The sequence below is a fragment of the Apiospora hydei genome, assembly GCF_038363865.1.
Source record: "Apiospora hydei strain CBS 114990 chromosome Unknown utg000007l_segment0_segment0, whole genome shotgun sequence".
In the NCBI taxonomy this organism is placed as follows: Eukaryota; Fungi; Ascomycota; class Sordariomycetes; order Amphisphaeriales; family Apiosporaceae; genus Apiospora; species Apiospora hydei.
In genome coordinates this window covers 2,518,359-2,544,323 of record NW_027117366.1, presented here as the reverse complement: position 1 = coordinate 2,544,323, position 25,965 = coordinate 2,518,359, and the positions used below count along the sequence as shown (strand labels likewise).

Genomic DNA, 25,965 nt, shown 5'->3' with positions numbered 1-25,965 from the left:
CCGGGATTTCCCTTGGATATGGGGTTGTCGAGCCGACGCAGCCAATGACAGGCGGGCAATGGCGCCCGAAAGGTTCGGACAGGAACACGGCGATGGTCAACCACGTCGAAGTGCTTCCGATACCTCGGAACGGCACCGGTTCTCCGCCTTTTCTAGCCGTCTAAAGGCATGCGACAGTCCTTCTTTCCTTTCCTCCTTCATCTTGCCGTCCTGATCTCGCCATTGCGACGGGTTTGGCGGTCGTGCCACCTCACCTCAGGACGGGCACTGCTGCCACCCCCGCGCGTCCTGTCTGCTGCGGTTAGTGAAGGAACTAAAGCCCCGTCCAATCATGACTAACCATTCCAGCAGGAGGACCGCCAGTAGCCAATTACGACATGCACGTGGGACTCTAGATGCATCCATTCTTCGCGTCCTACTGCGGGCGAAAGGGCAATTTCTCGAGCGCCCGTGGCCCGGCTGGCTCCAGCAGACTGGACTCGGACTGGCACAATAGAGTCGTGCCCGTGCAGCAACCGGTTTCCCCTTCCTTCCCCTTCCTTTCCCTTTCCCAGCCTGGGCCCCCGGCCAGCCAGCCTACAGGCTACAGCCAGGCAGGACAGGGTCGCAGCACAGCAGCGACCAGCGACCTGCGACCCCGAGTCTGGTCTAATCTGGTCTGCAGTGCACGGCAAGGGAAAGTTTCGAAAACTTGCGGGCCACCCGCGGCAGTCCGAAAAAAGAATGCAAATCCATTGAAGTCATTGCCCACCCACCATCTTTCTTGGCAGCTGCGTTATCAGACACACGCCCACCCATTGACACACAAACGGGCGGGTACAGTCAATGGTCGATCACACATGCTTTACACTCCCTGCTATCAATCTGGGGCTGGCTGGAAGGAGCCAGGCGAGTATGCACGGTAAGTTTGCATCCAATGCAGGAAGGTACGGTCTGCCCAACCGGCATATAAAGAGGTTGCCCTTCCTTCGTTGGATTCCAGACTCCTTCTCTTTGTGACCATCATCCATTCTCTCTCTCTCTCTCGCAGTCCTTCACATAACCACAAACAAACACACACGCAACAAACGACCTGCCACTCGTCTTCCCCAAGAAATTCCTGGCGAATTTGCCCACTTGCAACCAACCTACTACGAATAAGATATCAACGAAGCAAACCACCACACCTTCTCACCATGTCTTCTCCCACCACCATGAAGGACATCCGCGCCCTCCAGCGCCCCTCCATGACCTTCCTCTCTCTTTCTCCTACTACCTCGGAGAACCACCCTACCCCCAGAACATCGTGCCTGAGCGCGCTCCCGGCAGCCGCCGCACCTCCAGCCTGGGCAGCGAGAAGAGCTTCCGCTACCTCAAGCTGGGTCCCGTCCACTGGGGCGAGCACACGGACGAGCACAAGGAGGACTTCCACCACGTCGAGTAAGAAACGTCTTCTCTCGTCTACAGCCAATCACGACAATTCATCGACAACAATCAACGATATGCACCTTACGGTGGCAGACCCAGGCTGCGTGTGTGGATGACACCACTATTACGAAGTTACGAAAACCAAAACCGCCCATCAAATGTACTTTTTTCCTTGCTCTTGCGTATTTGGCCAGCGTTCAAACTCATCCCAAAGCAACGGGAAAACTGCGATCTTGCGATGCGCTTTGCTTCGCATTCCTACTCTGAGGGGTTCCTTGGGAAGAGGGGTATGGTGTTTTGGGAGAATGGGTAGACTGGCCGGGAAACGGAACTGGAGCCTCACGAGCATTCCTTGCGAGCGCTTACCAAGCCAAGAATGTAGCTAGAATTGCCCACAATGATACATGGGGATGGATATGGGGCTACGGCTACGCTGTCTCAGTAGCTAGCACCTTTCTCAAGGTACACCCTTACGAAAACAATACAAAACCCGATTATGATACGGGTCATTCGGACAACGATAGTGCTTCCCTCCTTTTCAGAAATGTGATTTCCCTTCGCCCGGCCGCGCGTAATGATAACGATTTCCATCCAAACTTAAGAGGCGCGTGAGCTTTCCGCATCGATACAACGAATGGTAATTACGAGGCCGCTGTATAAGATTCTTTCCCCAAAGTCTGATGCGAGATCCGCGTGTAGCTGCTTGTTCGAGCGATAGCCCTATCCCACGGGGGGGTCATCGTTGCATGCTTGCGCTGCAAAGCTGATTGGCACAGGGGACCACGGGCTGCAGGCCTTAATGCCAAGCCATCTACCTATCTCCTTTTGAGACAATTGTGCCAAGATGCCTCGATACGACATAGAAGAAAGCAATGGACCAGAAAAAAAGTCAAAACTGAGAAAGGCCGCCTGGGCACTGGAGACCTGCATGTGCGTGCACCAGGCGGCCGGATGCACGGAGGTAACCGCATTCTGTCGCGATAAGGGTGTGTTTAGTAATTATTAATAGAAGACTATACTGTACAACTGTTGCCAATACTATTGCATACTCCTCCTACTAGCCAATGCTTGCAATACCCTCCCCCCTCCAGTTGTCCCCTCTTCTTCAGGGTGGGCTCGCGCCCCCTCCATTTTTCATTTCATTTTGGTTTGGTTTGCAACAAGGTCTGGCAATACATACACAATTCAGAGGTGAGCTTGGCGAGCAGAGAGTGCAAGGGAGAGAGGCTGCAAGATCGACGTGGAGATCCGCAATGCGCCAAGACGTTTCTGTTTCCCTCGTCTGCTTGTCTAGCTGGCTGTCTCTGTCACCGCTACCCTTCCAGATTCGCTGGAATGCTACGCTGCTACGACGTCTCTAGCCTGCTAGGCTTCAGCTTAAAACAACTCACAACATCCCCCGCCCCCACTCCCCCTCCCCGGGGAGCGAGATAAACATAGATCCCAAATGTCCGACATGTCGAGGTGTCGCGGCATACATAGGAGAAACACTTGTCACGACGCACCCTCGCTCGAGTCAAGGCCAAGCATGCCGAGCATGCATAGTAAGCTTGCATACAGACAGGGCTTATCTCACGTTAGTATGGTAAAGGTAGGGATCGGCATAGCTGATTATTTGGGCCACCGAGAGAGGGGGTCTGGCAGAGCAGAGGAGGTGTGATGAAGCTTTTCTAAAAGGTCCCTGGATTGCGTCATTCCCAGCTCTTCTCCGAACTACATACCACTGCTCCGAAAAGGCGAAGCAGCGAGAGAGCGTCCACCCACAATGTTTAATCAGAACCTGTAGCCGATCGCTGCGGTAGATAAAAAGACACATTCAACGTGAACTGCACACGCGTAACCACAACGACATATAAACATTAATTTCCATTCTTTCACCGCTACTGCTCATTACGTTTTCCCCTTGGTATGGATACGAAGTTGAGGGTAGTAGAACGCTTGCTGCAGGCCCAAAGGCTACCTTGCCTGGGTTAGGGTCACAATGGCCAGAGCTCTAGAACCCCTCAACCTTTAGTTCGAACTCCATACTACAGAGGGCGGCCCGCCCCACAAGATCCCGCTACTCCTCCCTAACAGAACTCCGAGACGCCGCGAGACTAAAGAGGAACTATGACTATAGATTCATGTGATAATGGCAAAACGTGCAACTGTTTTTTTCCTTCGAGATAGGGAAGGGGGCAACCTTGATGGCCGCCCGGCTGGCCCCCGCACTCCCGAGGGTCCTGCTACGGTACACTGCATATTCTGCATCGGGTAGCAGGGGCTGCCCTGGACGCCCTGAACGTTTGTGAAACCAGGTTGGGGCTGCTTCGTTGCTATATTGAGAGACAAGGTGGGAGGTCGAAACGAAACAGCCCTCTGAGTGATCGAGAGCACATCTTCCAACTTGACAGACAAAAAAGAAATAACCCCATTCTTTCAGATGAACTAGCACAGGGACTTGGCGTTTTGCATCGCCCGCTCTCTAACTCTGCCCCTGGACCAACGCATGCATTACATAGCATTGGCCAGAAACACTCGCGGGCGGAGCGGGTGATCGACCGGACAGGCTGCACGATCAACACCAATGACCACGGCAATGCTAGGAATACTCAGGGAGGAAACACAAAAAGACGGGACGCTATACTACTAGACTACCCAACTACGTGTCGGATCTGTGCCTGCGCATTTCTTTTTCTGCCGCTGCACTCTTGGCATGTCTTGCCCATCACCTATGCGCACGCCTTGAGTTTCTTGGAAAACGCTTGGCAGGACTAATTCGATGCAAGATCTGCGCTTCTTGTTTAGGATTACCGGTTTGGCGGTGCTATTGTGTAGCTTGACTATCTCGCCGCCCGCTCTGAAGGCTTGGCGGCTTGGGTGTATGACACGAAAATCGAGGCGCAGCGAGACAAACGGTTGTTGGTGCGAGGTCACCGGATATTCTGCGCAAGGGATGCGAAGGATGATAGAGGTAGTGGGGGGATAGAAGGTGGCTTTGTTGAAGATGCCCAAACCGTTTCTCCTGTGTTGTGACGACTATGCGACATCAATGAGATTGCCTGCCGGGAGACGGAAGAACATGGGGCCAATTCCTCAATCCTTTTGCTAGTGGGCGGATCTCATCATGGCCACAAGACTGTTCTGGTTGCAGCAAAGAGGTAGGCCTTCGACCAGGCCGGTATCTGTTTGTTATATCGCAGAGGGGATATTTATGGAATATGAGATGCAACCTGATCGAGGTGCAGACCATCACAGCTCAGCCCGGGTCAACAATGGTCTGCCCCAATCCTTTGGGTCTGGCAGCAAACAGCCGTTGGTTCGAATGTTTGGTCTGCAAGGAGTTAACCGAATGGGGTCGGTGTCCGAACGAAAGGCTTGGGGTCCAAATGAATGGACTCGGTGCCCGAATGGACACGGGTTACCACCCAAGGGAGTTTCAATGTGTTCATCACGTTGATCAAAAACGCCTCGTCTCATATGAGCAGGTACAGCGAGGTTGGTGATGACTGCCCGGGTGTCGTTCTTCATCTCCGTGTGCCCCCCTAAGAGCTCACCTCTCACCAATCCGCAGAATTTTCTGTACGTTTCCGTATGTTGTCACCAACCTTTTCCAGTCTACTTTCAGCCATCGTTGCGCGTTCGCCCTCATCTCCCGTTCACTGCACGGACAGTCTTGGCGACTCTCTTCGTGAAATGCACACCAGAATCTGAGATGAACGCCAGCTATGCATATTTCGACTTTCTCCAAGTCTGGGTCTGCAACAAGACTCAGGAGTCTCTGGAAGGGAGGCGTGTGCTCCAGGTCTGCACCGACCCCAGACCGGCGGGCGAGCAAGGGTCGGGACTGGAACACCGTGTCCATCCCCGGCGACAACAACTGGAACCGTAGATTGCGCAGCTCGCCGCTGAGGATCATGTCGCTGATGACCGGGGCGAGCTTCTGCTCAAAGTCGCCGCCGATGCGTTTCAGTATGATGGTCAAGGACCGGATCCGGCGCCGGACTGTCTGTAGCTGGAGGCTAAAGAGCTCGTGTTCTGCTGTGAACTCATCGTATGCCCTTCGCGAGCTCACATCGACTACGAACCTCCTCTGACGGTAGAATATGGCGGATGCTTCTTGGTACATCTGGTAGCTGACGACGAAGAGATCCCCAAGCGCGGAGCTCGCCTCTTCCAATATCGCGTGCTGCCCGTAAGGCCTGATGGTGCACCCCGAATCCACAGGCAGCGCATACCGGAGAATTACTTCTCGGAGTTCGCCAGGTAGGGAGAAGAAAGGAAAGGATTTACTCGAAGCCATTGTTTTCGGCATATAGGTCTCGGAAGGACGGGTAAATGTGGAAAGAAGATCCGGGGTTCTCGTCTTGTAGTACCTTTAAGATTGCCACCACATGTTGCACTTATCAAGTACAATCCAGAAGAGCGATGATCACATGGTGGTGTTTCAAGCATGTGAGGCGATGTCTGGTGTTGGGCTTGATAACCCGAGAATGAGCTTCAAGTCAGATAGATGGTAGATATGCTGATAGCAGGAAGAGATGACATGAATGAAGCACTGCCAGGTACCCTCATCTTGAGCTTCATTGATTGATGACAGCATTCCTTCACCCGACCTGGTGGTCCACTTTTAAGCTAGGCGAGCTACTACGAGTAAGAGTAAGCGTACCTAAGGAGGTAAGCAGCTCTTTCCTCCGACAATCATCCGGGCTTTGGCATTCCAAGTCGCGAGTCCTCCCAGCAGCACCTGCCAGGTACCGCGCGCTACAAGTTCGCGCTGGATGTGGGTCGACAGCGATAATTCTTGGGTAGCTACAGCAGCACTTGACATCAAATTGGAGGCAGCTCGCTTGCATGCCGACCACCATACCTGCATTTGCACCAAACACCTCCACGAACATCCCGCAAACACGACAACAATACATAAGCTGGTGGTCCTGCTGCCGAACTTGGATCCGCGAAGCAATGAATTGAGATAATGCGAAATAGCTTACAATGCAGTGCTACTCGGAGCTGACGCCTCCCACGGCTGTTACCCACTCAATTGTCCTCCCATTCACTTCGGCGCAAAGCAGCAACCTCATCGTTGCGCGCGCCTCGCTTCTCCAGATCTTCACCACCAAGTCCGTATCCGCCGAGCTCGAGAATGCCCAGAAGTCCAATCTAGAGTCGGCCAAAGCCACCAGCCAATACGACAGCCGCATCACCGACGATGTCGGTCTCGAGTCCTCCTTCTTGGGAGGCGATTCCGTTCCTGTGCGATCTGACCGATCTCAGCACACAAAACTGGTCCTTGTAGCCGAATATCCTCTGTCAGGCACGATAACGGGGCTCGCGCGCGTCAAAGTACAGAACTCCAAGTCGGGGGGAGAAGCTCTATTGCTGGCCTTCAGAGACGCGAAGCTGAGCACGGTCGAATGGGATCCACAGAAGCGCTCCATATACACAACATCCGTTCATTACTATGAACAAGATGACCTGCAAAAGGTGCCATGGGCCGCTCCTCTGAGTGACTATGTCAACTATCTGGCAGCCGATCCCGGCAGCCGCTGCGCAGCCCTCAAGTTTGGAGCGCGCAACCTAGCAATCTTGCAGTTCAGCCATGCCGATGAAGACATAGAAATGGATGACTGGGATGAGGACTTGGATGGGCCCCGGCCAGCCAAAGAGCCGTCGACATCTCCTGTAAATGGAACTAGCAGCAGTGAAGAGACATCATATTCATCCTCATTTGTACTGCGCCTCTCCAACCTTGATCCTAGCCTGATCTATCCTGTGCATCTTGCCTTTCTACACGAGTACAGAGAGCCCACTTTTTGGCATCCTGTCCTCTACCATGGCGCCGTCCGCCGTACTTGGTCGGAAGGATCATCTTTCTTACATGGTCTTTACGTTGGACCTGAAGCAAAAGGCGTCCACCACCATTCTCTCCGTCAATGGTCTCCCTCAAGATCTGTTCCGTGTCGTTGCACTTCCGACGCCAGTGGGCGGAGCTTTGCTCCTGGGAACAAACGAGCTCATCCACATCGACCAGTCGGGCAAGTCGCATGGGGTAGCCGTCAATCCATTCGCCCGACAAACCACATCGTATGGTCTCGTGGATCGGTCTGATCTTGAGCTGAGGCTGGAGGGATGCGACATAGAAGTCATCTCGGCCGATACTGGAGAGCTTCTTCTCGTAACAAACGACGGAAAAATAGGATTGATCAACTTCCGGATTGATGGCAGAACTGTCGCAGGTCTTGACATCAGACTTGTTGCGCAAGAAGCTGGCGGTTTCCTCCCTAGAAGCGGTGCCTCCACACTAAGCAAGCTCAATAAAAACGCTCTGTTTTTGGGTAGTGAGGATGGCGATTCACTCGTCATCGGTTGGATAAGGAAGCAGGTCCAATCGACTAAGAAGAAGGGCCGTGTCCACGACGACTCGTTAGATCTTGATATAGACGAGGAAGATCTGGATGACATGGATGATGACGACTTGTATGGGGAGGGACCTGCAATTCAGCAATCCAATCTATCAGCATCTGGCGCTCCTAAATCAGGAGAACTGGCCTTCAAGGTCCACGACAGACTCGTCAGTATTGCACCGATAAAGGACTTCGCAATTGGTCAGGCTTTGATTCCCTCCGAGGACGAGTCAGAGGCAAACTCGAAGATGGTGAAGAGTGATCTCAGCCTCGTATGTGCCGTTGGCAGGGGTAACAACGGGGCCGTGGCAGTCATCAACCGCAACATACAGCCCAATATCATTGGCCATTTCGAGTTCCCGGAAGCACGAGGATTCTGGACGATAGCCTGCCAGAAACCGGTGCCAAAATCCTTACAAGCAGAAAAGGGTGCTTCCATGGGTGCCGAGTTCGACAAATCATCGCAGTGTGATATGTTCATGATCGTATCAAAGGTCGACTTGGATGGCTACGAAACATCAGACGTATATGCACTGACAGGGGCTGGGTTTGAGGCCTTGACGGGCACGGAATTCGATCCTGCCGCGGGCTTTACGGTCGAAGCTGGCACCATGGGAAATTCGAAACGAATCATTCAAGTATTAAAGGCTGAGGTGAGGTGCTATGATGGAGGTATGTATGCTCATTCTGCATTAGGACCCGTTGGTGAAGCTAACTGTGCCAGATTTTGGACTAAGTCAAATTCTACCTATGCTGGATGAGGAAACCGGAGCAGAGCCTAGGGTTGTCAGTGCCAGTATATCTGATCGTTACCTCTTATTGGTACGGGACGATTCGAGCATTTTTGTGGCTGGAATTGACAACAACCTCGAACTTGAAGAACTTGAGAAGGAAGACGACACAATTATGGCCACCAAGTGGCTATCAGGCTGTCTGTACGAGGACACAGCTCACACATTCACCTTGGCACCAACGGACAAGGGCTCCAAGCCTGGGGAGAACGTGGTTATGTTCCTGCTCAGCGGTGCTGGAGCTCTCCATGTGAGTTCCAACAAGCCACACTTGATGACATGACTGACCCGTTGTAGGTGTATGCGCTCCCGGACCTTTCAAAGCCCATGTATGTGATCGAGGGTTTATGCTATGTTCCTCCTGTGCTTTCTGCTGGCTATTCTGCGCGACGAAAGAATGCCAAGGAAACACTCACAGAGATTCTAGTCGCCGACCTTGGTGACACTACCTCTTCGTCCCCGTACCTTATTGTGAGTGATGCTTTTGAACATACCAAATACGTGATTGCTAATGATCTGTAGGCACGACATTCGAATGATGATCTCACGATATATGAGCCTTTTCGCATTACTTCGCAGGACTCGACAGATCTGTCGAAGTCATTGCATTTCCAGAAGGTTTCAAATGACCGGGTGGCGAAAAGTCCTGCAGCGGTTGCAGAGGATGAGGCTGAACAACAGCCCCGTAATGCCCCCTACGAAAATGCGCAGATATTGGCGGATACAAGACGGTATTCCTCCCTGGTGCATCCGCTAGCTTCATCCTCAAATCATCTAAGACCATGCCTAAAGTCATTGGACTCCAAGGCGATGGCGTCAGGAGCATGAGCTCGTTCCACACAGAGGGATGCGAGCGCGGGTTCATATATTCCGACTCGAATGGAGTCGCAAGAGTCTGTCAAGTGCCAGCGGTCGACACGACATACGCTGAAATCGGGATGTCCTTGAGAAAGTTACCCCTTGACACCAATGTCAACTCGATAACCTACCATCCACCATCAAGCACATACGCTGTTGGCTGCGACGTCATGGAACCTTTCGAGCTGCCTAAGGAAGATGACTACCATAAAGAATGGCAACTGGAAAAGGATCTGACATTCAAGCCTATGGTGGAACGCGGCCTCATCAAGCTCATCAATCCGCTTAACTGGACCGTCATTGATACAGTCGAGCTTGAGCCCAGCGAGATAGTCATGTGCGTCGAAGCTCTGAATCTGGAGGTATCGGAGTCTACGAATGAACGTAAACATCTCGTGGTGGTCGGCACAGCGATTTCGAAGGGTGAAGACTTACCGATTCGTGGTCGCATCCTCGTTTATGATGTTGTCACGGTCATTCCCAAACCCGGGCAACCAGAAACGAACAAGCGGCTGAAGCTGATAGCCAAGGGAAGACATTCCCCGAGGTGCTGTCACGGCGCTTTCCGAGATTGGCACTCAGGGGCTGATGCTTGTGGCTCAGGGACAGAAATGCATGGTTCGTGGCCTTAAGGAGGACGGAAGTCTGCTACCGGTAGCCTTCATGGACATGAGCTGCTATGTCACAGCAGTTCGAGAGCTACGGGGGACCGGTCTCTGCCTGCTGGCGGACGCTGTGAAAGGGGTGTGGTTTACGGGTTACACCGAGGAACCTTACAAGATGATCCTTTTCGGGAAGAGTACGACGGTACTGGAGGTGCTGACGGCTGACTTCTTGCCTTATGGGAGCGACCTCTCTATCGCGGCCTGCGACCCTGATGGTGGGATTCACATGTTGCAGTTCGATCCTGAGCGTAAGTTGATTCTCCTATCTGAGTCATCCGATGATACTAACCGTTTGATAACTAGACCCCAAGTCTCTGGGTGGCCACCTGCTGCTGCACCGCACCACATTTTCTGTCGGAGCTCATATCCCAACGCAAACCAAGCTTCTCCCGCGTACGTTACCTCCGGGCCACGAGCTCCTCGACGAAGGTGAGCCCGATGATGGCAACAACAGCAGTGCATCCAGCCAGCCGGCACAGATGCTGTTTCTCGCCTCGTCTACGGGTCTTCTGTCGGCGCTGGTTCCCTGTCGGAGCATGAGTACCGCCGGCTCTCGTCGCTTAGCTCGCAGCTCGTCAACTCGTTGACCAACCACGCGGGCCTGAACCCCAAGGCGTACCGCGCGCCCATCAGCACAGGCGCAGTGGGTCGGCACCCGCCCGCGGTGGATGCCGGCGTCGGACGCAGCGTCGTGGACGGCACACTGCTAACGCGCTGGAACGAACTCGGGGCGGACAGGAAGGCGGAGGTGGCGGGCCGTGTTGGGTTCGTGGGCGTGGATGAGGTTAGAGCGACGCTGGAGGGCGTCATGGGCACAGGTGGCTTGGGTTATCTTTAAACAGTATAGAGGCGTGCATGGCGTGGCAAGTTCTGTATTATCAATATATCATCACAAACCCCCCAAGGCGTTGTTGGATCAGATGGGTTTCAAGCCACCCTTAAAAAGCCCTATACATGTAGATCGACCTACTGGGTGTCACAGGCCACTAGACTACTTGGTTGGTTCAAACAGTGGCTTTTGGTTACTTGCGCGTGAGCTAACGCACCTAGTGATTTACTTGACTATACTCGATCTCAGATGCGCATCGGTGACGGGGCAGATCTACTAAGCCCAAAAGGTTACTTCTGACTTGATGCTGTTTTCTTCTCCGTGACCTGGTCAAACACCTAACTGCATTACATGTGACTTGGAATTGCTTGATTATTGTTGCCAGAGTTTAGCTGCCTACTTAGACAGGCAAGTAAACACGGGCAGGGTCTGTCTGGCTTTCTCGGCTTACCGGCACGGGCATTCGTAATCGTCTAGGTGCATCTCCCCACCACCCACCCCCATGGGCACCGCCGCACCAGTTTCATTCCCAGCCAGCGGGTATTTGGCCAGACTGCGAAACCAGTTTCCTGTTATTACGTCACACCAGCTTCAGCGCAGTCAGTCATCTGGCATTGTGTATTGTTGCAATAAACACACCAAGCCTTTTGTACTTGTGGTGATCATAAGGCCATGACCAGTATCTTCTCCCCAGAGAAAAGGCGAAAAGAAAGAACCTACTGTACTACTATTATTACTCGAGGGTGAATAATTCCAGATTGCCAAGCTACGCCGATCCCACTCGTTCCTCCCTTCTCGCGCCAACCTACTTTCGATCCCGAACATGGATTGTGGGTTAAAGCCAGTATTCTGATTTGTTTATTTAGCTTCATTTCTCGGATCCAGTATATATACACGATGCAAACATGACCGATATTTCTCCTCAACCCAGAATATACGAGTATGAAGCTGGTGAGCCGACTGCGACTGCTGCCTCTCAACCATTCGACACCAAGACCCCACCACCTGAACCACGACCAGCGCCAGCTTTGGAGGGGTCGCAACGGCCGCTAACCCCACCACTCGAGTCCAGAGGACGGCTACACCAAGAACCCAAGTCCAAGGCCCCGTCTCTGTCCCCGGGCACGACTGCCTCGCCCAGGTCGGCGCGATCGCACCAGGAGTACCTCGACTCCCTGCAGCCGCCATCGGGCGACGAGGTCCAGCGCCTCGCCGAGCTCCAGGACCAGCGCGCCCGCGAGCGCAAGCAGCATACGCGCGACCTGCGTCACAAGTCGGCCGACATCGCCAAAACCGAGGCCAGCGCCCAGCGAGACTTTATGGAGTCCCGACAGCACCACTGCATACAATCCACCCTGAAACAAGCACAAACCCGATCGTCCCACGAGAGCAGTAGCAGCAGCAGTGGTCCTCGCAGCGCTGCTTCCGCCGCCGCCGTCGCTGCCCCTCCGGTCGAAGGCGTCGACGCCGCGACTGCCGCCGCCGACAACAATGCGCTTGACAGCTTGCAGGACAAGGCGGCGACGCTCATCCAGCGTAGTTATCGCGGCTATCGCGTCCGGCGGGAGATGAAGGGCCTAGGTCTCGACGCCAGCACCCGCTGGACACATGCGATCCGGGACGCGAAATGGCAGAACTTGACCAAGCCGCGCCCGCGAGGAAGCGGTACCACGAGCCCCGATGACAATGATGGAGAGGGCACCGCCGGCGACGCTGGCATCCGGCCGCGGTCCAGCACATCTGCGGCGCGGCAGAATTGGAAGAAAGTAGCGGCAATCGCCATGCGCGCCAATGGCGACGAGGACTCTTCGCACTCCGCATCGGAGTCGGAATCCTCTTCCGACTTGGAAATGAACGAGAATATGACAGAGAAGGAAAAGGAAAAGATGAGGAAAAGGAGGGCCAAGGCTCAGGCTAAGAGGAGGAAGAAGGCCAAGATGATGGGCTTGCAATATTTCCTCGAAATGGTGGACGTCAAACACCGCTACGGTTCAAATCTGCGGCAGTATCACGCAGAGTGGAAGAAGGCGGATACGAATGAGAACTTCTTCTATTGGCTCGATTACGGCGAGGGCAAGAACTTCGAGATCGAGGGCTGCCCCCGGGATCGGCTGGAGAGGGAACAAGTACGCTACCTGAGCCGCGAGGAACGGCAGCACTACCTAGTCAAAGTCAACAGCGAAGGACGGTTATGCTGGGCCAAGAACGGCCTTCGCCTAGATACGACTGAAGAGTGGAAAGACAGTGTCGACGGTATTGTACCTGTCGATGACCCCACGCCCGCATATGCACCAGACATCGAGTCGCACTCTCAACAGCATCACGACCCGGCCAGGCATCCGGAAGACCACGACTCCACGTCCGGCTCGGATGAAGAGTCAGACGCCTCTGAATCCGAGCTGGAAGCCGCTCGCGCTGCCAAGTATGCCACGCCGACCTTGGACGATGCGAAGGGGGTCAAGAAAATCAAGCACGTTTCCGCGGCCACCATCTTCCAACGGCTGCTGCGCAAGTCGGTCAAGAAGAACACGTGGATCTTCGTGGCCGACACGTCATTCCGCCTGTACGTGGGCATCAAGTCGAGCGGTGCATTCCAGCACAGCTCGTTCCTGCAGGGGTCGCGCATCTCGGCGGCGGGCCTGATCAAGATCAAGAACGGGCGACTCTCGAGCCTGAGCCCGCTCTCGGGTCACTACCGGCCGCCGGCGGCCAACTTCCGCGCCTTTGTTCACAGTTTGCGCGACGAAGGGGTCGACATGAGCCACGTCAGCATCAGCAAGAGCTACGCGGTTCTCGTCGGGCTCGAGGCCTACGTCAAGACGCGCCGGAAGGGGAAAGACGCCGTTCACAAGGCCACGCTGCACCGCGACCGCATCCTCGACCCGGAGGAGGTCGCGCGCCGCGAGGAGGCGGAGCGCGACAAGAGCGAGAGCGCGGCCAAGGAGCGCCAGTTCCTGCAAAAGGAGGAAGAAGAGAAGCGCGGCGCGAGCCGGGGCGGGGGCATGCGCCTTTTGCAGAGGTTGGGTTTCAGGAAGAAGAAGCAGTAGTGCTACTATCTGTGTTGACCCTTGTGCTTGCGTCAGGGCAAGTTTCTGCTGTCATGGGGGCCACCTGGTACGTTCCATGCATGATTGACGATGACCACTACTGCTGGATTGGGTTTGCATTGTTTCACGGGCATTGTTGGGTTTTGGGTATAGAGAGCCATTCTTGGGGCGTCTTGAAGGAGTCAAAGTCTTGTTTTCCACTGCTATTAATAGGCGTCCTTGCTTGGACGTTAGCTTTTGATATCCCTATAGGTTTGGCTCGGCCATTCTCGTATTTATCGTTATATTTAAATGATTCTCAAAGGAAGAGTACCTCTAAATGAGAGTTCTAATTATCCAATAAGAAGTCTTCGTCATGGCACGAATATTTTCCCTCTGCGCAATATATCAAAGGGGTTCGAGTCTGGCGCCTGCTATCTCGTGCAATCACCCCAAGAGGGGGTCGCTGTATCGTCAGATTTCTCCTGCATGCATTATTATGCAGTTTTCGTATATGCCCTATATCACCCCCCTCCCCGGCCCTTCGAAGCTTGTAGCTCATTAGCCAAGGCGCACTATCGTCTCGCAACTGTTTACCAGTTCAATAGTAAGCCAGTTTGTTGTGTATAGGCTCGCTTGGATCAGATCATGCAGATTTACGAAAGGGGTAACCAATTCAACACCATGCTAGATGCATGTGGCCATGTGATCTTCTATAGTCTTCTCAGAAAAACCGAACTGAATAGAGTGTTGGATCGCATGCTTTCTGGCTATAATTACAGAGAGACTTTGACACAGATGGAGGGCGGAGGGCAGTGCTCGCGGTAGTATTTATCATTATAAGATACTTAAAAGGCGAGAGGGCTCAACACCCTCTGCGGTCACCTCTTCGTCTGCTGCCCTGCATGACGCCACCCCTTTCTTTTCCGACTGGCCATCGCAACCATAGAGTGCTGCTTATTTGCATAATAAGTAAGTACATATGACCTAGTGTATGCGCCATCTCTGATATGTTATATTCCCTGCGCCATGGTTACACAGCACCCCGCAGCTGCAGCGATAGCCTGGTCCCTTCGCTTCTTCCCGTCGTCTCGCCATACCGCTATGCGGATTGCGCAGGGTAACATCTGTATGTTGTACGCAAGCAGTACTACCTACCCCATTGCAGGAAAAACTACTACTCGTGGCGCTGACAATGGGTATCATTCTGCTAATCGGATGCGTTGAGATGATGCATCTACGCCTTAGGTAACCTACAGACGCACCGGATGGCCTTGCTGTCACACTCCGAAGGCCCGCTTGGCTCTGAATCTAGGCCGTACCCAGTTCCCATGGCTGATGTATTGAGTTCACGACCTGCATATAAGTAAGACAAGACCTGCCAGCAGAGTTTGCGGCGAGCACCCGTCATTGTTGTGCATATCGTTCGGCTATCGGAGCCTGATCTCTTCTTGCATTGTTTATCTTATTTTACCTACTTCGTCTAGCCAATATTCGTAGCGCACCATCCTGGAATCAATCAACTTCTCACGGCCGCCATATTCCTTCAAGCGGGACAGATGATGGCGACTGTGCGGAACCACGACGCGACCCCCGCGTCGCACGACAAGAAGCAGAAGCAGAGCCCCGAGGTGCGAGCGGTGCTCCGAGACGAGATCGTCGTCGCGGTAGAGGGCGGAGTGGAGATCAACGCGGCGGGCCATCGTGACCAGCTGAAGCGGCAGTATAACCTGTGGGCTCTCACTGGCGCTGCCCTGACCATTGACAATGCCTGGGCCGCATTAGGGTCTTCGATCACGGTCTCTATCGCGTACGAACCCCCTTTTCTGACCATCATGTTTTTGTGTGGTGAAGATGTTCGAGACCACTGGTGGCTGAGTTTGTGAAATTCGTCGATAGAAATGGTGGACCGACTGGTATCATATACGAGCTCATAGTTGCTATGTTCTACTATGTGAGTATAAGACACCCCAGAGAGTCTCGCGCGCGTTTTATCACTGACGCGGATGGACAGACTTTCATCGGGCTATCGCTAGCAGAAGTAAGTACCAACCTGCGGATCTCATATAAGGACTTATCAGGGGGAAAGCATGGCCCTCAATAGCAACCACACAGCACCAGTTGCGACAATGGCCAGGAAGCTGACCTTTGCCTTTGGCGAGACGAGCAGCTGGCCTCCTCGGTCCCAACAGCGGGCGGCGTTTACCACTGGGCCACCATCGCGGCCGGGCCCCGCTGGGGCCGCGTGACGGGCTTCTTCGCCGGCTGGATCAACTTCTACGGCTGGATCTTCGGCCTCGCCTCGCTGCTGCAGGTGACGGCCAACGTCGCCGTGCAGATGTACGCGACCCACCGCCGCGACACGTACGCGCCCGCCGCCTGGCACGTCTACGTCGCCTACGTGCTGCTGCTGTGGCTCGGCGCCGCGTGCGTCGTCCTGGCGAACCGCCGCGTCGTGCCCTGCACGCAGCACGCGGGCATGCTGCTGGTGGTCGTGGGCGGCATCGTCACCATCGTCGTGGTCGCGGCGATGCCGCGGCAGCATGCGTCTAATAAGTTCGTCTGGGCTTCGTTTGAGGAGAATAATCTCACGGGTTGGCCGGGCGGCGTGGCGTTCTTGCTCGGCGTCCTTAATGGTGCTTTCACTATTGGCACGCCTGATGCCATTACCCATCTGGCGGAGGAGCTGCCGCATCCGCGCCGTGACCTGCCCAAGGTGATTGGGCTGCAGATTGGATTGGGTGGCTTATATGCTCTTGTGTTTGCCGTCGCGCTCGGTTATGCCATCACGGACCTCTCCGTGCTGTAAGTGGAATGAATGCCCCTATATCACGTAGAGCCCATGCCACCACATCTCCTATCCAGCACAGGGAAAGTAACTTCCGCAAGCTCCCAATCATATATAACAGATGTTAAATATCTACTGATGTGAGCTCACCAGGATCGAGCCCGGGAACCTCAACACCTACCCCCTGGCCATCATCTACGAGCAAGCCACAGGCAGCGCGGACGCGACTCTGGGCCTGCTCCTGATCCTGCTCCTGAGCACGGCATGCTGCAACGTGGGCACGCTACTGACCTGCTCGCGCACCTACTGGGCGCTGGCGCGGGATGGCGCGGTGCCCTTTTCGGGGCTCTTCGCGCGCGTAGACGAGGGGCGCAGCTGCCCCGTCCCCGCGACGCTGTTCGTCGGCGTCGTCGCGACGGGGCTGGGCGCCATCGCGCTCGGGTCCAGCGCCGCGTTCCTCGACCTCTCGGGCTCGTTTATTATTCTGACGACGGCCTCGTACGCGATCCCGCTCGTCGCGAATATGGCGACGGGGAGGCGCTATTTCCCCGCGGGGCCGTTTCATATGCGGAGGGGTGGGTTGGGTGGGTGGTTAACGGGTTGGCGGTGCTGTTTATTGTGCTGTTTGATGTCTTGTTCTGCTTCCGTGAGTGCATTTTACTTACTTCTCGTGGACCGTCTTACCCGCCCCTTACCCCTTTATCGTGGAAATGCCTTTTTCGTTCTTAGTCTTCTCCCCTTCCCCCACCTCTCGCTTCAGAACGTCTTCTGTAATGTGACCTGCTACGGATTGTGCTAACAAAATCCTGTCATGCATCGCCAGCCTTTGCCATCCCCACGACGACAGAAACGATGAACTACAACAGCGTCATCCTGGTCGGCGTTGTGGCTCTCTCGGCTATATGGTGGGTTGTGCACGCGACGCGGCACTACCCGGGCCCCAAGGTAATGCGGCTATATATCCACAATGATGCCGTGTATCTGGGCCAAAGCCAGGACGGAACTCTGAGTAGCGCTGCGGCAGAGAAGGAAGCCTGAGATCGCGGCCGGCTGGTCGGGACCGAGGCAAGCCCCTATCAAGCGACGAGGCATTGAGTCTCAAGAGGCTTCCTTCCTGGCAAGGTTCGATGTTCTATGGATGTGCATCTCAAGATTTATTGTTCTTCGGCAAATAGGTATACCCGAACGTAGGTAGTTATTCAGTCTTGCTTCCGTATCAATTGGTCCATTGGGGTTAAATCTATCTGTAGTATAGATTATGGGGTCGAATTGCTTCCATAGTAACGGTGGTCTCAATATATATGGTAATATGACCGTACAATTCCTTCCCTTGTCTAGGTATCCTAGACAAGACTAATCCTTCACTCCCCCTCCCCCTTTATCTATTAAGGGAGTATTTGAGGGGAGGAATGCACAAAGCCGTCAATCCAGGGTCGTATGTCTTTCGACTCGCTGAGTAGTTTCTCGGCTTCAGAGATCGAAATTGGCGTACGAACAGGAACATTCTCCCGCCCGGTCCGGCGGTGGGCCAAAGTCGCCCCCGACCCGGTTCCCGTCCGCGTCCCGGCAGTCCGGGGCGTCGCGCGTGCTCTGCACTACCTGCACCGCGTAGGGCCAGGGCTCGAACGTGGCCGACGAGGTCATGGGCTTCCCGCCGCCGCCTCCTCCTCCTCCTGTTCCTCCCCGTTGCTGACGGGCGTCGTGAGGTTCGCGGGGAACTCGGCCGGCCGCCGCGTCCAGATCGTGCCCGTCACCAGGGTGTCGTGGTAGTAGCATGTAGCGGCCCTGTTTTCGTCGTCGTTCTTGCCGTCTCCCAGGGCCGTGGTGGGGACGACGGCGGCCCCGTGCATCGAGAAGTTGAACGTCAGCCGCTCGGAAAACTGGTTCGCGTCCAGCTGCGTGAGGGACAGGTTCGCGAACTGCGGCACGAACGGGTTGGGCGCGGCCGAGATCCGGAACGCCCAGCTGTTGACGGGCGCGATGGTCCAGAAGTACGTCGCCGCGGCTTCCGATTTAGACTGGCGGTACGTCTGGAACGGGTAGCACCGGAACGTGCTGTTGTTCGTGGTGCAGCCGCTTGTGGTGTTGTACAGCGCCGTTGTGAACGCGTAGGAGCCGGCGGGGAAGAGCACGGGGGCTGCTCCCCTCCTGATCGGGAGGCGTCGTCGACGAGGAGCGGTTGCTGGCGTTGCGAAGATGGCGTTTTAGTGTGAACCTACTTACGGGGGGCGCCTCCAGATGTGCCGACCTAAGAGGGGGATGTGGGTGCGACTTACTTCTTTTGCCGCAGTCCTATGGTAAGACCTACGGTCAGAGCCACTACGGCGCAAACTGCCAGAACCGCCATGAGGGCGATACGATACCACCCTCCACGCTTGGCTAGACAGCTCTTCAAACTGCGCTCAACCTTTTCCGACGCTTCTTGTTCAGCTGTCGTCGGCCTACCACCGCCACTGCCACTCGGGGCTGCTGCTGCTCTCCGTAGGGGCAATATACTACGGGTTGGTGGCGGCGGAGGAGTAGGACTAGGCGTTGTCACGCGCGGCGCACTCTCACTCCCGCGAGTCCTGGTGGCGGCGGCAGCAGTAGTAGCCGCTAACGGCGACACCCGCCTAGGCGACTTCTCGGGCACTTTCGGCGTCTCGTCGTCGTCATGGCTGGCGGCGTCCTCTTCAATGACGGGTAGAGGGTGTATCACATTACTGAAACTGAGCGGCGGCTTCGCGCTTCCGGTCGGGGGTGGCCCCCGGCGCATGATGGGCCAACAATAGCGAACGCCACGACCACTTCTCCGACTGCTCCTTTTTTTTGGTTTTGGCCTGAAGTCGGCCCCTGACTGCTGCTGTAGTCTCTCGTTTTTGAATAGGGAGGAAAGGTCAAGGAATCTCGTCGCGATATGTGTGCAATGAATCACACATGTGGACGACAAATAGAGAGATAGAGAGATAGAGAGTACCTATGGCTTTACAATAATAGTCTCAAGCTGTGAAGCCGGCCTATCATTGCAACCACAAGGGTCCCCGTCGCACGATGTCGAATACGTAGGCGCCACCCGTCGAGGCTCATGGTAATGGCTCTGAGCGTATTGTGAGACGGCCTAGCTACAGACGCACCTCCTGGAAGCGAAAACTGTAAAATCCCATATGGGCAGCTAGACACTCCAAGGCGCGGCGCTGTCTGATCAGCAAAAGTAGCCCCTCCTCAAAGGTAGAGAAAAGGCCTCACAGGATTCTGAACATCTGTATAGATGAGAGTGAGAGCGGCGGCGGCGACAGGCAGGCAGGCAGGCAGGATGATCAGGCCCAGAGGCAGGTTCACAAACGAGGTCAAGAGATATTTGAGCAGTTACCGAATAGGGAGAAAATAGCGACAAGAAGGAGTATAATTGACCGGTCGAGAGGTGCACAACTAGCACCGCTATGAACGTTGACTGGTTTGCTATCAAAATCATATGGCTTCTAACCCCAGAACTTGCGCATCTAACCGGAACGGATACACGTGCTAGTAGTCATTGCGTCCATCTCATGAGGAGACAGGACGAAGGAGCTACTTGGAATGACGACGTTTTCCCGCACCAGCCCTCGGCGGTTTGCGAAGCTAATGTTATAGTGTGTTGACATTGGACGGAGGACGATATTGGTACAGTATGGCCCAAAAGCTAGTCTTAGGATATCGACGCAGATCTATCCAAACATGGCCGATCAACTTCCACCCTGTGCAAGAAGTTTGATTGGATGTGTCCCATGGCGGAGAGAACGGTAGCCGAGATGGTAGCGTTGGCCTAACAAGGATACTGCCTGCTAACCCCATGTTTACCCTGTTCCTTCTTCAACATCTCTCTCATAGTGATGGGAATACCGCTGAACGATTCATACGATGCATGCCACCCTGTCTGTTATCGGGTTAAAAGATCTTTGTAAATTCCATACGAATACATGGTTGTTTGCAATCGACGGCTTTTCAGCTGTTCTCAGGGGCCTCTACAAACTCATCCGAATCCGTGACCGGCTGGGACCCTTCTTCCGCCACGTACGGCGGAGGGCTCAGGGGCTCGTCCTTCCCATCCGCCGTCCACACCTGGGCCAGTTCTTTCTCGATCTCCTCGCGCCGCTGTTTCCACTCTTCCACCTGGGCGAGCCTCTCACGCAGCTCCTGCAGCTCACGCTCGACGTGCATCTTTTCGCGTTCCGTACCAATTCGCTCAAATTCCCATTCGGAACCGTCGTCACCCATGCCCAAAACAAGGTTGAAAGTATGATATTTCTTCAAAGAAGCACGCGTAGAAATCGTAATAAGAGCTGTGATTTGTTGGTTAGCCTTGCTTTTAGGTGTAGACGAACAGTCGCGGGTTAACTTACTGATGCCCTTTTCCTTGCAAGTTTCGTAGAGTAATCCCTCCACGTCACTCGATACCGCACTGGTGCCCTCGTCAATAATGGCATATTTGGGTTCGTGGTACAGGAGGCGTGCAAAGCCAACACGCTGCTTCTCGCCGCCACTGAAGACGTCCTTCCATTCCTTGCGGGTGTCCCAGCCTCCTTCCCGATCAGGCAGATAGCCAAGACGAGCCGCATCGAGTGCTCGCTGCAGGTCATCTTCGGACTTTCGTTTCAGTCGCATGTCCACCTCGCCATCCGGGTAAATGACTTGGTCGCGAAGCGTACCAATGCTGAGATAGGGGCGCTGTGGTAGGAACATTATGCCGTCCTCTCCTATGGACTTTGGCCGACTCATCAAGCCCCGATATACTGGCCACAGACCGGCAAGGATACGCGTAATGGCGGATTTACCAACACCGTTTGGCCCAGATATCAGGAGATGCTCACCGTTACGTACGATCAAGCCAAGCGACTCAATGAGCTCATCACCGCCCTGAGGCCACAGGCCAGGTGCAACGACAGGCACATGCTCGAGCCGAACTCCGTCGAACCCCTTTTGAGTGGTTCCTTGAACGTCTGAAAGCGAGTAAAGTTCGTTTCCAGTAGGGCGCGGGACATAGGCGTTGGCATGAACCCGATGCAGTGTCGAGATGAGCGTGTATACACGACTGGTGTAACCAGCAAGTTCTGAGAGATCCTTGATCGAATACATCATTCTGCCTCCAGCATCGGCAAGCGACAGCATGAGCCGTTTGTTCGTGATGAATTCCTTCATACGGCCACGTTCGCGGCCGCCTTTCTCTGCACTGTCAGCCATCTCTAGTGCGCCACCCAGACCACCCCAAGCTGGAAGGAACGTTGGCAACGAGGACAGTAGATAGCCATAAGCGCTCCAGCTATATTTCAGGATGAAGTCCTCGAGGATGTTGTATCGGATCTTGAGCATGTAAATGCCCTCCATCCAGCTCTTTAAAGACTTGAATTCTCTGTTGAGAAAAGTCTTCTCCATCTCAGCACCACCATAGAAGGCGACTTCCTCGGCATTGGCTATCAGCCGGGCATGCAGCGCTCGGAAGTCGCCCTCCTTGCGACCCTCGACGGCTTTGAGTTTCCCAAAAGGCGGCGAGAGCTTTCGTAAAATGCTCGCTGTCAGGAAGTAATTACTCAAGAGGCCAGTCAGTGCCAGGGGACCAAGAGACTGATACAGCTGATAGTTGAATACACAAATATCGACAAAGGGTTTGCCGAGTGATGAGTACAGGTTGGCTGCCGAGGCACAAAACAGTGTTAGGTCTTGGGTAATGAACTGGTCCGCCCCTTGACCGACCCCACCGTCTAGGTTGGAGAGTTTATAGTAGTTCAGGTTGTCATTCAGATACAAGTCGTGAATGTAGCGGGTGAGACGGGTTCGGAAGGCGATGGACACCTTTGACTCCAAGAACTTGATCATGGAGTTCACGTATGAAGCAAAGCTCCCCAGCCCGCACCACTAAAGAGACAAGCAGTTAGTGCACGTCTATAGGCTTCAGGATATATGATTGCAACCCACCTTAACGAGTCCCCAGAGGAACAGCTTCCCATTGCCGGCAACCAGATCTCGCACGATCTCGCCATCTAATCGTGCTACGACAAGCGACAGGTATGTCCTGAGCATCAGGAAAACACCGTGACTAAGTAGAAGTCCCGCCTCTTTGCTCGTCCAGCGAGGGATCATGATGCTCATCAAGCTTAAGAACTGATGCAAAAAGGCCAAGTTGAGCCCGGGCTTAGCCTGGGCTGAAGGCACAGTACCATCGCCAAGGCCGGAAATCTTGGGCGGGTTAAGGAACAGTCGACGATGCGCCTCAAAAGTCAGGGGCTTGGTCCTATGGATTACGACCTTGGAGGTGCTGTCCTTGTAAGGGACATATATGGTGCGCGATCCATCCTTGTTGAACAGCCAGGAGTTCTTTCGCAGAAGCTTCCTTCCCTGCTCTTTCTCTGCATGGCGCTTCTTCCACCATCGCCGACTGCCTTCGGCACTGAGGATAATAGTTGTCGCTAGCGCTATGGTGGCCAGAAGCTTGGTGCGCTTCGTGGTTCTCCGGAGCCGATCCTGGATCAGATTCTTATACTTGTCGATAAAGGCCATCAAGACGTCCTCGGACGCCGAATGGCGCAATGTGGACTGCGCGGCCATGGTTACGAAGCACAGCGAGGAGCCGTTTCGTTCAGTTACCAAGTGACCGCATCGCCATGCTGTGGAGCGCAATGGACAAAGGCGGAATCCAACAAAGACGACGGGGATGGCACAAGAACAGCGGGGACAGAATGCCTGGACGTATAATTTCGTAGAAAGCGAGATATATAAGGTCCAAATGATGCGCAATTGGGATAGTGCACGTTTAGGTATTGATTGCAGTTGGCCGAACTTGTTGTGTTGTTTCTCCCGGACGTCATCAGAGGTTCCGACATGTGAGCATGTGATGAGATGGCCCATGCCCCAATTCCGAGGTTGGAGGTCGCTGATGGTCGGGTCCCCACCAGAGCCTGCTTACCCCAGATTCTCCGACCCCAATTTACAATTTACGGCCCCAGCCAGCTGAGAGAGACAGTCAGTCGCACGAATCAACCACATTGTCAACCGACTCAACCCTCCCATATGGCCGAATAGACGGAGTGTTAATAGTTTATTCTACCGATTAGCCCGAAAATAAAAACAGGGAAAATGAAATAACAACAAAACAAATCGATCCGATTACTCTCATGTTTCTCGGTGCAATACTTTTGAATAAAAATAGGTGGCGTGATCCTAGTACAGCCATTGGGGTTGTCGATGTAGTTTGTTCGCACGACTGCGAGGCCGCCACTGTTGACAATTTACCCTTGCCTCGCCTCCCGTCGTTTACCACGTCAAGGAATCCCTTGAAAACCAAGCAAGGAGCAAGCATCAGTTTTACTTGCAGCTAAAGCTAGAGGTTGAACCTATATGTATTTCGTCCACCGCAGCTACCCAAAACCAAGTAGGCGAGGGAAGCTCGTGCTGGGGCATCCTTTTAAGGTCAAAAATAGAGGCATGTGTTCATCAGCAAGCCCCTGTGAGCGCGGGGGCACCTACAGGCAAACCTACAGGAAGCGCTCACGCGGGGTGTGATCAATGGTCAACTGCAAAGCAAGGAAATGCCGTCCAGATTCATCACATTTGGTTTGCAGGTTTCCCCTGAAATGTGTTCCAAACGCCATCATAGTTCGCTGGATTGACGTAGTAACCATCGCTGAGTGGTTCCAGTGTCTGAAGTGTTTGCATGAGCAGTCACTAGGCCGGCGGTACGGGAGCCAATAAGATGGCAGAAGCACATGTACTCCCTCACTTTGACTCGGTAACAGGAAGATGGCAAGATTGGTGCTGTACAGAACTCCAGGTCCTACCTGAGAGAGCCCGCAACGCCATTATTATTATTAGCACCGGAACTCTCGCCTATGGCAGAACGAGCGGCGACCGCAAAACGCAGCATTGCAAACAACAGAGCCATTACCTTATGCAGAGACTCGAGCCCACGGTCTCTCGGGGATGAGAGCCAATGGGCGACCGTTGGGACGCGGGGCATTTCTGGAGGCATTATGTAGGCTGTCTTGATGAAGCGCCTTCGGTCTTCAGGGGTGCGGATCTCACCAACCTCAAGCACCTCCAAGCTCTGGCCGTCGGAGGTCAGTCATCGTCAGCCAGTGACCACCGTGGTGGAGGCAGTGAGCCGCGAGCATGAAGCAGAGAGGAGACGAGGCCGGCGCATTAATTTTGCATCTAGTCTTGTTCACGCCAAGTTCGCGCGGCCACTGGCCCGTCCAGGAGCTTGTTGTCAACTCGCAAAGGCGCAAAGGGTCACAGTACAGTATGTATATGCCTGTCCCATCTTCAATTACTCGTTGATGCAGATGGTGGTGGAGGCCAGGAGCATGGCTATGGAGCAAGCGTAGATAAAGTGGACGAGAGCGGCCTGACAATTTGACAAGTGATACTTGAAGGACCATGCATTAGTTAAGATTTGGTATGTTGACTGCGCGGCGGGTCTAACAGATTATTCGATATGAAAGTCGCGACGCTTAGCTTCAATACAACTCGGGGGTATTTCCACTATAGGTGGGCCGCCATGCTTGCTAGGGTCGTGCGACCCATACTGCGATTGATTAAACCATTTCGTCCTCGACCACTGCGGAGAGTTAGGAGTAGGCGCTGCGCTGGGTTGGGTGCCCTTATTTTACCAAGCAGCAACGGCTCATGGGTTCAATGTTGCCAGTCCTGTAGCAGAAATTGACCAAATAACAGTTGGAAGCCGTCTTGCCGGTAGTGGTGCGAGCTGGGAGACAATCGGTAATAAAGATGGGAGAGCAAGGCCACAAAAGAAAAGGACGGACAGGACTGGAGAGAGAGGGACAGATTGGGGAATTTCCCAGTCGGCTCACTGACGGATTGCTGATCAGCCAGTGACATTGAGAGGTACCCTACAATTTGCGCGCTGGCGGGTGTCTCCTCAAGACTCTCGGCCTAGCATTGCCCGGCTTCATGGGCAGGTCCTCAGTCCTCAGTCCTCAGTCCTGGTCCTGAGCAGGGGGGCATCAGGCATGGCATGGGGGCAGGCAGCCGGCCGTATTCCTGCTGTCCTTTTGTCCTTTCCAAGCTCGGTGCTGGACGGTAGATTGCCCCCAATCTTGGACATCATCTCGCTTGTGGGTGCTAGAGGCCCGAAGGCCCAAGTAAGCCAGCGTCTACCAGCAACAAGTCCAAGGCTAGGCTAGCCTCCCACCCAGAACCCAGAATAGCGTGCAATTCATCCGATTCCCTATCTGCCTCGACGTCTA

General features: G+C 54.3%; 7 protein-coding genes across 7 annotated transcripts; 4 read left to right on the top strand and 3 right to left on the bottom strand.

Moving 5' to 3' along the window:
* Positions 1 to 894: 894 nt before the first annotated feature.
* PG997_009880 (uncharacterized protein) lies at positions 895 to 1,423 on the top strand (the record flags this gene model as incomplete). The annotated part of the gene is made up of 2 exons (XM_066814195.1): positions 895 to 901; positions 1,218 to 1,423. The coding sequence occupies 2 exons, from the start codon at positions 895 to 897 to the stop codon at positions 1,421 to 1,423; spliced, it is 213 nt and encodes a 70-aa protein (XP_066666157.1).
* A 3,516-nt stretch (positions 1,424 to 4,939) lies between these two features.
* Positions 4,940 to 5,689, bottom strand: PG997_009879 (uncharacterized protein; the record flags this gene model as incomplete). The annotated part of the gene is made up of 1 exon (XM_066814194.1): positions 4,940 to 5,689. The coding sequence occupies one exon, from the start codon at positions 5,687 to 5,689 to the stop codon at positions 4,940 to 4,942; it is 750 nt and encodes a 249-aa protein (XP_066666156.1).
* Positions 5,690 to 6,381: 692 nt separating this feature from the next.
* PG997_009878 (CPSF A subunit region) lies at positions 6,382 to 10,945 on the top strand (the record flags this gene model as incomplete). The annotated part of the gene is made up of 9 exons (XM_066814193.1): positions 6,382 to 7,230; positions 7,292 to 8,465; positions 8,518 to 8,834; positions 8,882 to 9,055; positions 9,107 to 9,227; positions 9,296 to 9,915; positions 9,968 to 10,355; positions 10,411 to 10,618; positions 10,672 to 10,945. The coding sequence occupies 9 exons, from the start codon at positions 6,382 to 6,384 to the stop codon at positions 10,943 to 10,945; spliced, it is 4,125 nt and encodes a 1,374-aa protein (XP_066666155.1).
* Positions 10,946 to 11,841: 896 nt separating this feature from the next.
* PG997_009877 (IQ calmodulin-binding domain-containing protein) lies at positions 11,842 to 13,983 on the top strand (the record flags this gene model as incomplete). Its single annotated transcript, XM_066814192.1, has 1 exon — positions 11,842 to 13,983. One exon carries the CDS (start codon positions 11,842 to 11,844, stop codon positions 13,981 to 13,983), a length of 2,142 nt encoding a protein of 713 aa, XP_066666154.1.
* A 1,541-nt stretch (positions 13,984 to 15,524) lies between these two features.
* PG997_009876 (Choline transport protein) lies at positions 15,525 to 17,788 on the top strand (the record flags this gene model as incomplete). The annotated part of the gene is made up of 4 exons (XM_066814191.1): positions 15,525 to 15,840; positions 16,125 to 16,767; positions 16,904 to 17,325; positions 17,574 to 17,788. 4 exons carry the CDS (start codon positions 15,525 to 15,527, stop codon positions 17,786 to 17,788), a joined length of 1,596 nt encoding a protein of 531 aa, XP_066666153.1.
* A 602-nt stretch (positions 17,789 to 18,390) lies between these two features.
* PG997_009875 (uncharacterized protein) lies at positions 18,391 to 19,505 on the bottom strand (the record flags this gene model as incomplete). Its single annotated transcript, XM_066814190.1, has 2 exons — positions 18,391 to 18,895; positions 19,027 to 19,505. The coding sequence occupies 2 exons, from the start codon at positions 19,503 to 19,505 to the stop codon at positions 18,391 to 18,393; spliced, it is 984 nt and encodes a 327-aa protein (XP_066666152.1).
* Positions 19,506 to 20,710: 1,205 nt separating this feature from the next.
* Positions 20,711 to 23,308, bottom strand: PG997_009874 (uncharacterized protein; the record flags this gene model as incomplete). The annotated part of the gene is made up of 2 exons (XM_066814189.1): positions 20,711 to 22,618; positions 22,679 to 23,308. 2 exons carry the CDS (start codon positions 23,306 to 23,308, stop codon positions 20,711 to 20,713), a joined length of 2,538 nt encoding a protein of 845 aa, XP_066666151.1.
* Between the last annotated feature and the right edge of the window lie 2,657 nt (positions 23,309 to 25,965).